The following is a 14,692-nucleotide window of genomic DNA, read 5'->3' as shown; positions in this document are numbered from 1 at the left end:
TTCCAGGAGCCGTGCAGAGCCACAGCAGGCACCCTGCCTTAGCTCCGCTGCGCCGCTGACTGGACTTTTAACAATCCAGTCAGCAGTGCTGACCAGAGCCACCAGGGTCCCTTTTCGACCAGGTGTCCTGGTCGAAAACCGGACACCTGGCCATCCTAGTTAGGCAGCTCGGACTAGATGATCCCAATGGGCCCTTCTGGCGTTGGAATCTCTGACTCTCACAACCACTAAACACACCCAGGACTCCTGGTATGTCCAGCAAAAGCAGATCTAGCACCATCTAGTGGTATAAAATATTCTTACATACCGGCTTTTCTGATCTACAGTATTTCTTCCCTTTACAATGTGTTTGCCTCTTACATTAGGCAGCATGATTTGACATTCTTTATACCCGTGTTTGGGCAGGGAGTTTTATTTCCATCTGAGTGCATCAGCTCATTCAGAAATATAAATCAACCCAACAGAGTCACAAGAGCCCTATTACAATCAGTAGTTAACTTATCAATTGTACATGGCAAAAATAAATCCTTAGAAACCTTAATCTGCAGGGAGAGGGATTCATAATATGGGTCTGACATTTTGAGGCAATTTGCATTGCCTTTCAAACAATTATTTTGGTGGTGGTTTCTAGAAGATTTTGAGGGAAAAGCAAGAACCCCCTAAACTAACTGCGATTATCATAGATATGGCTGTTTCTGTGTGCATTTGCATGCCGTCCCAGAGTCTTCAAATTCTATTTAACTTGCAGGGAGGGACTCACCCTTATTCAATGAACTACACACTGCAGGGTAGGGGATCTCCTTCAGAACAGAGAGAATCCGAAGCCTTGAGAACCAGATCAGTATATATAGGCCAAGCCCATCCCTTGGTGAAACAGGCGAAGATGTGGGATGCTGCCATTGTGGAGTGGTTACAATACTTATTAGTGGTATGGCAACAAGTGAGTTCTGCAGGATTTTCAAAGCAGCTGGCAATATAACTCTTCCACCTCCCCACCTATGATAATGCATTTTGTCTATGCCGCCTGTCCCTGTTTTGTCCTTTTTATAGTCTCCATTCACTAGCTCCCAGCTGAAACACAATATGTTGGTTACTATGGAAACCACCATGGTATGGGCAAAGCTTAGTGGCATCTCAGATCAAAGCACAGAGAAAATTAGTTTGCGGAATGATTATATCATAGGCTGGTGAGTAGAGCATTGACACAGTGGTCCCCATACAAAATATAGGAGACTGGCTGTGGCCACACAGAGGCGACTGGCATGTGCGCCCCCACTTTAGATGCACGTTACTGCAGAAAATCTACCTCAACGCACCCCTGTAAAAGGATATTTCGGTGCAGAGGTGACGTTAGTTATCTGTAGATGTCTCAAACCATGCTGGTGATTTGGTTTGGTTTTATTTTTTTGGTGGGGTCTAAAAAGTAACTGTAGAACAGCACCACCATGTGGACACTGCAGGTACCTAAAAGGAAGTAAGCTGGAGAGGGAGAGAGAATTTAGGAGCTCTCTCTTAGAAAGATGCTAAATCCAGTTTATCCACATAACAGTCGAATAAGAGTGATCAGGGATTCCCTGCTATCTCAAGAACACTGCAGTAGCTAGCAAGTCCTATAACCACTGTTGCTTAACCCCTTTAGAACAGCCTCAATAACTTGAACCACGCCTGCAGCTTGCACCGGACGGCTCCAACAATATTCAGTATTTGCATTTGCTCCTTTACTTGGTATTAGCAGCAGTTCTTTATCCTTTCTGTGGGCCTGACAAGAGAGGGCAGCATCTCTCACTCCGACCCACTACAGACTGCACCACATGTATATCACCATGTAAAATATAGTGATTAAGCTCTTCTGTGCCTGTTGAAAAGTTCAGTGTTAAGGTCACATTTTGAGACTTCACCCTTCAAAACACACATCCCCTGGCCAATTAGCCAGAGCGTCAAAAATACACCACGGACGCTGCATGTTTCCACCAGGGTTTGCACATTAAGGAGCAAATCAGGAAATGAGTTTGCTGTAATATTGTCCTGGTTTCATGAGGTGCTTTTTACTCGAGCAGGGTGGAGTCCTTGGTCATTGTGGTTGAGACACAGCTGATGTGAAAGCGGTTGGAGACTCAAACTGAAAGCACAAAATGTTGCTTGTTTGTCATTTTTCAGGTCGGTTTCACTTCCTGTGTTTAGCATGTGTCCAGCAGTCAACACCAGTAGTTCTGTCCATCCCCCACCCTGAATGCAGACATTAAAACCTCTCTTGCCATGCAGATGCAGCCTGTCATTATCAATGAGGCTGTGTGCTAGTTTCCCTGGGCAAAAACAAAATGCAACAAATTTGGGCTTTTTGCCTGTTGCCCGCAAAGAAATCAATTTATAAACCGTGGACCCATAATCACAGAAGTCAGATATGAGGCAGATTTATTAGTGTTGGTGTATTTAATACTCACAGGACTTGAGTTTTCACCATTAGATGGTCCATCCAGTGTGTAGACAAGGTTTATCCTACTACTGTGATAGCAAAATGTAAGGTTTCAGAGTAACAGCCGTGTTAGTCTGTCTATGCAAAAAGAAAGGGAGTACTTGTGGGCACCTTAGAGACTAACCAATTTATTTGAGCATGAGCTTTCGTGAGCTACAGCTCACTTCACCGGATGCACTTCATCCGATGAAGTGAGCTGTAGCTCACGAAAGCTCATGCTCAAATAAATTGGTTAGTCTCTAAGGTGCCACAAGTACTCCCTTTCTTTTAGCAAAATGTAAATTATTGCTCTTGTAATGCAATCTGTAACTCAGATTTACTCTTCAAATCGTCCCTGCCCTCAGCCCTCGTTCCTGAGCTATAAACACCAAGACGTTGATATATTTGGGGCAAGATCCACAGCAGGTGTAAATTAGCATATCTCCATTGACTCCAGTAGAGAGTTGCCTGTTTACAACAGCTGATGATTAGGACCTAGAAGTCAGTGTTAAATAAAACCTCCTACATTAGAAAGAGATTAATAATAAATCTTTTCTCTCCTCTTTATTATACAGGAGAATCTATTTTAAGAGACTACCCAAAGGAACAGCAGAAATCGAATACCTGGTAGAGGCGGGTCTTTATATACAGATCAAATTAAAATGTACTGGAAATAATAGGAATGCTTTAAAGTTGTCTCAAGATAGGATATCGCCTATTCAGGGTGCGCTGTATTATGAGCCTTGCCATACAGGTTTGTCTAAGAGAATGTGTTCATATTGTATCTGCGTGTGATTCTCTTATAATAGGATGCAAAACTCACGACAAAACCCCAAACCACAAGAAACTTGCCTGGTGTTGGAATCTGTTACATATGCAGAACAGCCGAGGTTTATCAAAAGACTCACAAATCCTGTGAGCAAACCCAGGCAGAGTTTGAAGGGAACATCAGGCTGATTCATTTCTGGCTGTGCATTAAGACCATGAAAAATCTTTGGGGACACATCCTCAGCTGGTGTAAAAGCTCATGGCTTCATCCATCTTAGGCACTGGTCCTGGGGCATGATGCAAAACACAGCTGACACTCAAAGGTTCTGACTGAGTTTTGCTTTAAACTTTTAGGTTCTTTGGAAACAGAAACTCAAAAAGAAAACTCAGGGGTCAAGAGATAGAGAAGGAAACAATGAAATTGTTTGCAGAGACTCATACCCAAACCAATGTTTATTGCCCAGCCCTAGTCCTAAGTAAAAGATAATGTTTACCAGAGGTGTGCTCAAGCTGCAAAGTTCATATCTGTTTGGAGCCATGTTTTCTGAAGTTTGTCAGTGGATGTTATATTCAGTACACAGAGGAGATGGGTCTGTTACAGTTCTCAGCCAGAGAGCCTTGCTCTTTACCTCAAGATGTAGCGATTCACGTCTGGAGGCCTACGGCTCAATTCCTGATGGGCTGGCCAATATGGTGGTCATCGCTTGAGAGATTTGGGCAGCTGCAAGGCTCAGAATGCATCTATGAATCTTATCTTTACCCAAAGCCTCAGGGTGTTTTCAATCCATGGTCCCATCACTGAGATAAGGGCCTTCCACTAAGTCGGAGCATTTGGCTTGGACCCATCTCAAATTTAACAAATATGTAACCATCGGTTTAGACAGGCCCTATCCTTCCTCTGTGTTTGCAGAACTACAGAGCTGTCCATTTGGCTCCCCCCGTGCCTTATGCAATTATCCATCCTATAATGTGACGAAGAAACACTACTTATGTAGCAACGTATGGGGCTAGATCCTAGCTCTCTCTCTCTCTCTCACACACACACACACACACACACCCCCACACCCCACGTGAGCAGCTATTTTCCCTCACTCCTAAGCCATGGCTTTAATAATTAATTTAATAATAGACTATGTGGGGAGGAGAGTATTTCTTCTAGAAATTTCACTCAACTGATTCTACAGCCAAACACCAAACAAGAGAAAAAACAAATGAAACCTGCTTGTCATCTCCCTGTTGGAGAGACTGATGTTTTGCAACAGTTTTATGGTTCATCTATGTGTAATTTCCAGCCTTCTGTTTGAATAAAGATGTATTCTGATTCTCCATCAACTTAATAAATCTAACTCTCTCAGTATTTTCTTTTAAAGGCTTTAGTAATAAATGCCATAAGGTTACAGGGTGAAATTTTACCCCATATAGAGAGCATGTGCACCACTTAAGTTACCACTCAAGAAAGAGATCTTGGAGTCATTGTGGATAGTTCTCTGAAATCATCCACTCGATGTGCAGCAGCAGTCAAAAAAGCCAACAGAATGCTGGGAATCCTTAAGAAAGGGACAGAAAATAAGACAGAAAATATCATACTGCCTCTATATAAATCCACAGTAGGCCCACATCTTGCATACTGTGTGCAGATGCGGTTACCCCATCTCAAAAAAGATATATTAGAATTGGAAAAGGTTCAGAAAAGGGCAAGAAAAATTATTGGGAGTATTGAATGGTTTCCTTATGAGGAGAGATTAATAAGACTGGGACTTTTCAGCTTGGAAAAGAGACAGCTAAGGGGAGATATGATTGTGGTCTATAAAATCATGACTGGTGTGGAGAAAGTAGATAAGGAAGTGTTTACTACTTCTCATAACACAAGAACTAAGGGTCACCAAATGAAATTAATAAGCAGCAGGTTTAAAACAAATAAAAGGAAGTATTTCTTCACACAACACACAGTCAACCTGTGGAACGCCTTGCCGGAGAATGTTGTGAAGGCCAAGATCATAACAGGTCTCAAAAAAGAACTAGATCAGATCATGGAGGACAGGTCCATCAATGGCTATTAGCCAGGATGGGCAGGGATGGTGTCCCTAGCCTCTGTTTGCCAGAAGCTGGGAATGAGCGACAGGGGATGGATCACTTGATGATTACCTGTTCTGTTCATTCCTTCTGGGGCACCTGGCACTGACCACTGTTGGAAGACAGATACTGGGCTAGATGGACCTTCGGTCTGACCCATTAGGGCCATTCTTATGTTCTTTATGTTGCGTACTTTAGCCCAGCCTGTGTGTTTCACACTCTCGCTGTGCTCATTACTATATTTTGGAGGAGGAGTGTCGACAGGCTGTTGTGGAAGCTGCAGAATGGATCGCCTTTCACCAAATTCTTTTTCAAGCGGTGCTTAGACCTTTCCCTGGCCCTCCCCACAGAGGTGAATGTCACCCATAATGCATAATTCGCTAGAGATCATTCATCTCTCATCTCTCTCAGCCTGTTGGGTTCAAGAAGAATACATGGCACTACATTTGCAAGAGTCATTGAAAGGACTGCACCAGCAAAATATTTACATGCTAGACATGGGCCCAGACTGCAAACTGGAGATCAAGATCCAGACCTGAACTTCCCCAAAGTTTGGAGTGGTTTGAACCCAGGGTTTTGGTTTAGCCCAGTATAGATCAGCTACAGTGTTCAGCTCTGCCTCCAGCCTGGATTCCACAATTCTCCGAAGTTTCAGGGTGTTTAGGTTTGGACCCACGTTTAGTGTGCACGCGCAAACACACACGCACAGGTAAGGCAACATGCAAAACGCATGTTCATGCCAGCACTGCAGAGCCTGGCACGTTTGCATGTAAATACCCACTTGGAGAGGTGGTAATAAAATCAGAAGAATTTGCATAAAGACAATCCATTCTACAGACCTTGCTCCCAAACCAACTTGCCCCCAAGAACATAGAAATGAATGCAGAAAAATTGCAACAACCAGTGGGTAACCCGTTAAGCTACATCATTCCCATTTCTGCCATTAGCTCTGCTCTTCCCCGTCAAATATTAAAAAGCCCTGAGACTGGGCACATTTCACTTTATAAAGGTTAAGCAAATCACTCAATATTTTTCTACTTCCATCTTCAGCACTCTTGAGCCCATTATCAGCAGACATTCGCACTCATAATTCATCTGAATTTTCACTTGTACACACATTAACGCTCTTGGTAATTTGATGTACAGGGCTCTTCCCTTCCACACTACTATTTTACAAGATATTCTCCATGGTTTTCTAGGAAAAACAGAAATTGGCTTTCATTGGGGGTTATATTTTATATCTGTGATTTCTCTTTAGACCCCACTTGTGGCTAAGAGCAAACACCCCAATCTGGTTATTCTCCCTTGATGTAGAATCAACAGGCAAGTAGTTAATTAACCCCCTGACTAAACTATATGTCCATACTCAAGCCCAGGGACAGAGTAAAACTCCTTATTGAGGGAAGAGGGGTCCATGCCAATTTGGATCTAGACACTGGGACCTAGACACTAAGATCTAGACACTGAGTTCAAATTACTAAGGAAAAACATTAGCATGATAAAAGCAAAGCAATACAAACCATACACACCTCTGCATATTACTGTAGCAGATGACTTGCCACATTTCATATCACTCGCTGCAACTGCACCTGAGCAGAAACAATTACCCTCTGGGAACTAATGGAGTACCTCAACAAAAAAATGGTGAAAACAAAACAACAAGGAGACCAGTAGAGACGGGTCTGTACCAAAATCCCAGATCCATGCACCCCGAATTTTAAGTTTAAAACTTGATCTGAATTTTGAACCTCTCTAAATTACCAGCAGTACAGTTCTGTGTAAGCCCCTAATTTGTTTTATTGATTTCAATTTTTAAAATGCAACCACAGCACCCCATACAATGCTCTGGGAACCCATCCCCTAAATTTAAAGTCACAATATAAAAAAAGGACTGCCCATAAATATATCCACTTCAGGCCACCCCTCTCCTACCTCAACTAGGTTGGGAGACAGAGGAAGATGGGCTTTGCAATGCGCCTGTGAGGTGAATAGGTCTGACCTCTTGCATTGATCAGAACGTGAAGCATAAAGGTAAAAATCTTTCTGAGCCATCCCTGTGCACCGAGACGTTTGCAGAGATAGAGTTGCATTTGCAGATTAAATATTGGCGTGCTAAAATGTTTCCCATAAGAGAATGCAGCCTCCCTGTTCACCTAGCAATTTTAAAGGAAACTAATTTTGTGTACAATGACCCCATTCCGTTCTTGGTTTTTCAGTCTCCATAACTCATTCATTCAGTCCTTGCCTTATTACAGGAGAAAATTGGTGTCAACTTTGGTAATCATTTTCGTGATGTGGACACTTCTTTACTGAGATCTCCCAAACTTGTTTCACAGAGTCCACAAAGCAGTCAGTGGATGCATCATCTTTAGGTTACTAGTGACTTGGGATGCTTTTGATCTGCCCACCTAGCAGTGAAAGGAGATGGACTGCACAGCAGAGACTAAGTCTGAGATTTCTCAGAGGGCCTAATTTTAGGGCTTGTCTACATATGGAGTTATTCCGGAATACGAGTGCCTAGGCAGGGAGTCAGTCAGGAATAGCTACTGCGCTTTAAATTCACACCCTACCTGAATCCAAATTAAATTTCAAGTGTAGACAAGCCCTTAGATAAAATGTAAAAATTTACTTTGGTGTGGTGCAAAATACTTTCCAAGTCCTATTTACAAAGAAGGATCACGAGCTGCCTTTTTCTCTCCCACAAACATCACTGTCCTCATAGTGAACCTTAAAAGATCTTTTCCCCCTGGATCTGTACAGTAACAAGCCAGCAGAGTCTTTGCAAGTATCCCCTTGCAACACAGATACAGGAGTCCTCCCCTTCCCCAGTATCCCAAGGGCCTCATCCCAGGATCATGAAGAACTGACGTCTACAGCAAACTGTACAATGCGATCATTAAGCCTCTGTGAATCCTCCTTCAGAAAACAAAGGGAGTGGTGGAAACGTGTCCTCAGCAACTCTCTGACTTCTAAAGCTTTCTAGAGTGTCACAGCAGGCCACAGCAACAGAATACACTAAAAAAGAACAACTCACCAGAGCTTCCTGTGCATGCTGATGGCTGAAGGGGGAATATGACAGGTTATCCGTGGCTAGGGTGCTACCAGGAGGCAGCAGCCAGTCGACGCTTTGACTTCATGCAGTGTCACTTGCTAGTTGCATCTCAAGGTAAGCTTACTTTAATAAAATTAGGCCAACCAAATTGCTAACGAAGACGCCAGCAGTACGAATCTGCCTTTTCTTCTCCAGCACTCCCACTTTGTAATGTCTCCTCATTTTCTCTAAGTTCAAATCCCTCACCAGACATGTTCGCGGTTACCATGGTAACTAATGAAAACCAAATTTGGAAGAAGAAGAAAAAAAAAGGGAGACAAAAAATGCTTTTAAGCTCTGGAGCCACCTGTGTGTCTGAGTCTATTAATTCAAACAATAACAAACCATCTCTCAGGATAACAGACCAGAGCAAGACAAGATTCGTGCTCCCTGCAGGCTCCTCATTTGGTGCCGTTTTTTAACAATGCCCCACTGCTACAGTTAGTTCTGCAGATCATGGGTTCACACTATGATCTAGTCTGAATTGTCTCATTTTTACTTACAGGTCTCAGGCCAGACCATAGGGTGCAGCTACAACCCTCTGTTACTGATCCTCCTCTGAGCCTGATCCTCAGCGGGTATGAGCCTAGAGACAGCCGTCAGGCAAGAGACAGGCTTTCAAAAGGCACTAGTGATATGGGTGCCAAACACCTTAAGGGCCTGACTTTCAGAAGGTGGGGATTCAGTTCTTTCTGAAAATGTGGCCGCTTTAAAGGCAACTCAAAATAGGGACCCCAACACTGAGGGACACAAAATCACTAATCATTTTTTAAAATCTTGGCCTCATTAGGCCTTTTGCGCAGGACGGAGAGGCTCAAGCTTTAGCTCTGGAGTTCCTGGGTACAATACCCAATGACAACCAAGAAGACAGTGGTGGTTTTGCACCATGCCGGCCATGGAGCTGAGGTAACTGAATACAGCAGCCTAACTCCATCGTAGATGGATCTTCTAGTGTCATAAAACTGACGTACTGGCTCCTACATCAACCCGTTCCCTGCTGCCAATGTTGGGGAGACAACTGAAGGAAAGACAGTCTGGCTGAGGTGCTCCTATGCTGCAGCAATCCCCATAGGCAGCTGATGTACCCTAGAGCAGCCCTCAAGCTGCTCTAACTTACCTTTGTGCACATGGCAGCCTCAGAATTGGGACAGGAAGCAAATGGAGGCTGGAGGGTGTGGGATGTTTTGCCACCTTTGTACCAAAACCCCTAACCTGCCCTGCGTGCTCTTTGCCTGCAGCCTTGGGTTTGGGCCACCACTGTAGTTAAATATATGTACACAATACACAATTGTACGTGCTGATTTGATTTCCGAGTCCCAGGTTGGCGAGTCCAGCTCAAGTGGTTGGATTTCCCATACTCGGTATAGCTCACCCACATCTATCTATTTCCCTCCTCACTCAAGTTCTCGTTCTACTAATGCAATTTACATAATCATTTCCCATGGACAATCAAAAGGCAACAAAAAAATGCAGTACTGTGGTACCACAGAGCTGAAGACGCACAAAGCAAATATTACAATAACTTTATCTGCGGAGCCTGCAACAGCCAACACTGCATAATATTTAATCGTGAGTAAACAACAGACCCTGCAAAGCCTTAGTCATCCTGCTCTCCCATCTTCTTCTCACTCACACGGGGTTAGCCAAGGGAAACTCCACCGAGGTGGGAGAGAACCCATTGAGTTCAGTAGGACAAGTCACAAAAATAAGGATTTCTCATGAATAAGAGGACTCAAGTTTTTATTCCCATCTTCCTGATACATTAAAGTTGACTTGTAATTTCCTATTTATGGGAACAATAAAAATAACTATCAGGATAGGCTAGTTTAATCTTAAACTTTCATTTTATACATGACAGGTTTCAGAGTAACAGCCGTGTTAGTCTGTATTCGCAAAAAGAAAAGGAGGACTTGTAGCTCACGAAAGCTTATGCTCTAATAAATTGGTTAGTCTCTAAGGTGCCACAAGTACTCCTTTTCATTTTATACATGCTGTACCAAATCCAAAATGATCTCCTTTGGAAGACAGAATGGCCCTGCCGATAGGCTCCAAATCTCATTACCATTCCCCTTTAATCAGGCAATTTAAAGCCATTCCACTTTGCTTGTGACAAAGTTGCCCACTGGTAAGCCCTGGGTGAAGTGGATTTGTGACCACAACCCAAGTTTCCCTAGCATATTTGGCACTAATTGACACCACAGCTGATGGTCTAAGCAGAGCAACTGACTGGGGCCTTGGAGTCTGACCTGCCTTCCCAGCACTGTCTCCCCAGGACAAGGCTGAAAAACAACATGGACTGGAAAAATATAACAAGGTTTTCTGGCCGATAAGACAAAGTATGGGCCTGTCACTGCCCTTTTCCATGTTTCAACCCCAAATGAATGGAATTCTGGGAGTTGCAGTTCCCAGGGCTGATGGAATTGGCAGGGCTTTCAGCAGTGCATGCTGGGATAGGGAGCAGGAGATATAAGGAGCTCCATTTTCCTCACTGCAAGAGAGCTGGGGAAAGAATAAGACTTGTTGCAGTGGGAGCAAATTGTCCCCCTTCACTGACCGTATCAGGAAAAAAGAAATTTTAAAGTGACCTTTCCATGTTTTTCCAGAACCAACGTAACTAGCTGTAGTGAACTAATCCTGCTCCTGAATTCCAGTCATTCACAAAGGAATTAAATGCAGTTTATTCTGACTCTTAAATAACCCTCTCATTAGTGGCATGTGTAATTTATGAAAAAATAAACAAAATTCAAAGGGAGACACAGAAAGCGACGGGCCCTACAGTCTTTACCAGAGCTGGGATACGATTGTGTCATTCAAGCACCAAGAACAAACCGCATCCTGCAAACCACGCATACAAGGGAAACAGCATCACATGCTTCCGAGAGATATCAATGGAAGTGTCCGTACTCAAATCATTCCACACAACCGTTCGGCCCAGACCTCCCACAGTGAAACGGGGTTTGACTCTCCCCCCACCCGCACACACCCCACTCCACAGCTTCCTGAAATTCATCTGTCACACAAACAGTTGTTTTCACACATCTCTGGGCCGAGTCCTGAGAGGTGTTATGTGACACCTGGGTCATGCTGAGGACCCTCAACGCCCTTTGAAGTCAATGAGCAAGATCAGGGTCATAGAATATCAGGGTTGGAAGGGACCTCAGGAGGTCATCTAGTCCAACCCCCCGCTCAGAGCGGGACCAATCCCCAATTTTTGCCCCATATCCCTAAATGGCGCCCTCAAGAATTAAACTCACAACCCTGGGTTTAGCAGGCCAAAGCTCAAACCCGGACATCTGCTAAAGTACAGCATATATTCTGGTATCACAAGTAACACGGAGACAGGACTTGATTCTGAACACCTCTTGCTCAGCAATTGTCTTGGGTTCAGGATCTTAATGAGATCCCATGCGAATTAATGTAATGGTGCACTGCGGACGGCACACTACAGAATTAACCAGCCACGAGCTCTATCTATACAGTAAATATCTATCTCCCGTTTCTATTTTAGGTGTTTCTAAGGTGCCCGTTGCTGTAGTATCTAAGCACCCAAAATTGGGTTGTGTTGCTTTTCCAGTGTTTTATGCAAGAACACGTGAATTCTGCCCACACCAAGAGGCAATGATTCCAGATTTGTACCCGATCTCCACCTGCCCATTTATTTCAACATTAACCAAGGTTATAGGCTGGGAATATCATCAAGAGGCATAAGCACAAAGCACAGAGGAGTCAGGCATTAATACGAAGGCAGCACAGCTGCCTTCAGAAGGGAGTCTGTCAGACCCATGGGTGTCTTACCATGGCTTTCACAGCATAAGGACGTGAACCTGTACACGCTTATTGTCTACGCCAGTGGTTCTCAAACTGTGGGTCGTGACTCCATTTTAATAGGGTCGCCAGAGCTGGCACTAGACTTGTTGAGGTCCGGGGCCTAAGCCTGAGTCCCCCTGCCCTGGCCCAAAGCCCGAGGGCTTCAGCCCTGGGTCATGGGGCTCAGGTTACAGGCCCCCAGCCTGAGGCTGAAGCCTTTGGGCTTCTACCTTGCCCTCCACCAGTCCAGAGCGGCAGGGCTCTGGCTTTGTCCCCTCACCCCCACCCGAGGCGACAGGACTTACACAGGCTCAGGCTTCGGTCCCCCGTTCTGGGGGTCATGGTGCAATGAAGTTTGAGAACCCCTGGTCTGTGCTAAGTGGCATGAGGAGTTCCACCACAGCTTGGGGGTAAACGTGAACAGGATTGGGCTCATGGATGGTGGGAGAAGGCAGGCCAGTGGGAAGGGTGGGGGTTAGCACCCTTCAATGGAAATATTGACGGGGGGAGCTATGTTTCCACCCCTGTGCATCATTCCTCGTAAACTGTGCATATGTGGAGGGGGTAGAGGTGGGAGCGGACCCAGAGGGGCTGCAGCAGCTGCCATGGCACCCAGGATTTGGCCAGGGAACAGGTAGGAACCCACCCATCCCCAAGTTTCAGCATCCCCCTCCCACACTCCACCAACTATTCCTGACACCCCTACCTGCCAAGCATGTCCACTCTACCCCCACATTCAAAGTGAGCTTCTGCCACCACTGATCATGCCCTGTGTTTGTGGAGAAGGTGCAGCCATTTTTACAGGAAACCAGCATTTGGGCCATTATGTTCACTAAGCCCTGATCTGGGTCCCATTTAAATTAATAGCAAAACTCTCCTTGATATCAGTAGGAGCAGGACTGCTTTACTAAGAAATTGCGCATTGGGTGAACTCTGCCAGTTACAGACTTTATTACTAAGTATTAGTTTTGTCTCCATGGCACCCAGAGATCAAGCAGGGTTGGGGACCCATTCTGCAAGGTGATGTGTGAACATATATGAGTAACAAACAGCCCCTGGCCCAAAGGCGTGAGCATGTAATGCCCCAGTCCTGCAACTGGACCCATGTATGCGACCCTTGTACTCACATGGAGCCCCAATTAACTGTAACCGGTTCCACATGGCGGCTGGAATCCGCCTGCACAGATGCAATTGCAGGATTGGGGCCAAAATCTGCAACTGCTGAATGTTCATTCACTCCCACACTTTTGAAACAAACATTGATGTTCTAAGTGACCCCTGCCTTGCATAAAGCAGCTCGTCATTTTATTAGCAAAATACAAAGGAAAAAATTGCCTAAGCCCAGAAAAATGCACTCCGGCTAGAAGGCTGCCATAATCATTTATTTTTAAATAGAGGGTGTTTTTTAAAGCTTCACACAAATATCTAATGTGGCTCAAGCTGGGCACACATTAGAGAAAAACATTTAATGAGGCAGTCTGCCCACAAACCAGCAGTATTGTGAATTTCAGAAAATAATTAGCTGCAAATAGTGAGGATTAAACAAACTTCTCTGGATGTTCACCAAAACATACTGAGCCAAACCCGCCTCTATGCAGAGGGCCAGGAGGAGGCCTACACACTGCACAAGTGATTCGTGAGTTTGAACTGACCCTGTGCACTGAGCTGAGTATCACCCACGCTGGGTCAGTGCACCTCCATGCTACCCCGAACACCACCACCCCTCCACCAGGCTCTCCCAACACTGCCCTGTGTGCGGCTGCTCAAACGAGCCCATTACTCGCCCTTGGCTCCTTTGGGCAGGGTTAGCTAAACTCCCGGTAGTTGAGATGCCTGAGTAGACGTGCAGAGAGCAGTCAGAGTGTAACCCATCAGCGACTCTGTTACCTGTCCCCCTCTGTGCCTGATCTGCAGAGGATGGGACAGTCCCACCGAGCAAGTCTTGACTCTTTAGCTCATGCTTTTAGCTCCGGTGTGTCAACCAAGATGGAAGCCATCACAGTAGCACCACTGTCAATGCTAGAAAACCCAGACAGGGGACACCAGGCAGCCTGAGGCCACGTTGGAGGGGGAAAGAGTACGCGCTGTGCCTGTAGAAAGGAGCAGCAATTACTGCTTCGGTACCTACTTCCTCCACAGAACTGCCCCTGGGACAAGCACCCTCTACCACTCATTGCACAACCGTGGCTTCAAAAGCCACAATACAGCCTTAGGCTTGCATTGAGGAATGTGGGGCAAGAGGTCCACGACATCGTCCACTGAGAGATCTGTGGGAGAAGCCTCACAAACACTACTCACAGCGCAGCTCAATTGAATGGTTCCCTAGGAAGCAAGGGCCCGATCCTCAGTTGGTGAGTGGGGGCTTAGCTCTACTGGCTTTAATTTCCACATGCTGAGGATCTGGCCCCACGACTCTCATCATGGCTTCTTGCTGGCAAGTCACCTTGCCCTTTATCTGACAATTTGTCACATCGAATCCCGTCAGCTGAATGTCACACAAC

At 45.2% G+C, this 14,692-nt stretch overlaps 1 protein-coding gene across 10 annotated transcripts in view; it reads right to left on the bottom strand.

The window, feature by feature from the left end:
* Positions 1–14,692, bottom strand: part of RAP1GAP2 (RAP1 GTPase activating protein 2) — a 265,430-nt gene that overhangs the window by 174,516 nt on the left and 76,222 nt on the right. For 2 of the 10 annotated variants that reach the window (XM_073315720.1, XM_073315719.2), the window contains exon 3: positions 8,328–8,618. The exons of the other annotated variants lie outside the window; for them this stretch is intronic. In XM_073315720.1, coding sequence (XP_073171821.1) covers positions 8,328–8,344 — 17 coding nt within the window. In that variant the 5' untranslated portion in view covers positions 8,345–8,618. The remainder of the gene's footprint in view (positions 1–8,327; positions 8,619–14,692) is intronic. 10 annotated transcript variants of the gene reach the window in all.

The sequence above is a fragment of the Lepidochelys kempii genome, chromosome 17 (assembly GCF_965140285.1).
Source record: "Lepidochelys kempii isolate rLepKem1 chromosome 17, rLepKem1.hap1, whole genome shotgun sequence".
In the NCBI taxonomy this organism is placed as follows: domain Eukaryota; kingdom Metazoa; phylum Chordata; order Testudines; family Cheloniidae; genus Lepidochelys; species Lepidochelys kempii.
The sequence above is the reverse complement of the archived record's forward strand: the minus strand, read 5'-3'. Positions and strand labels throughout refer to the sequence as shown.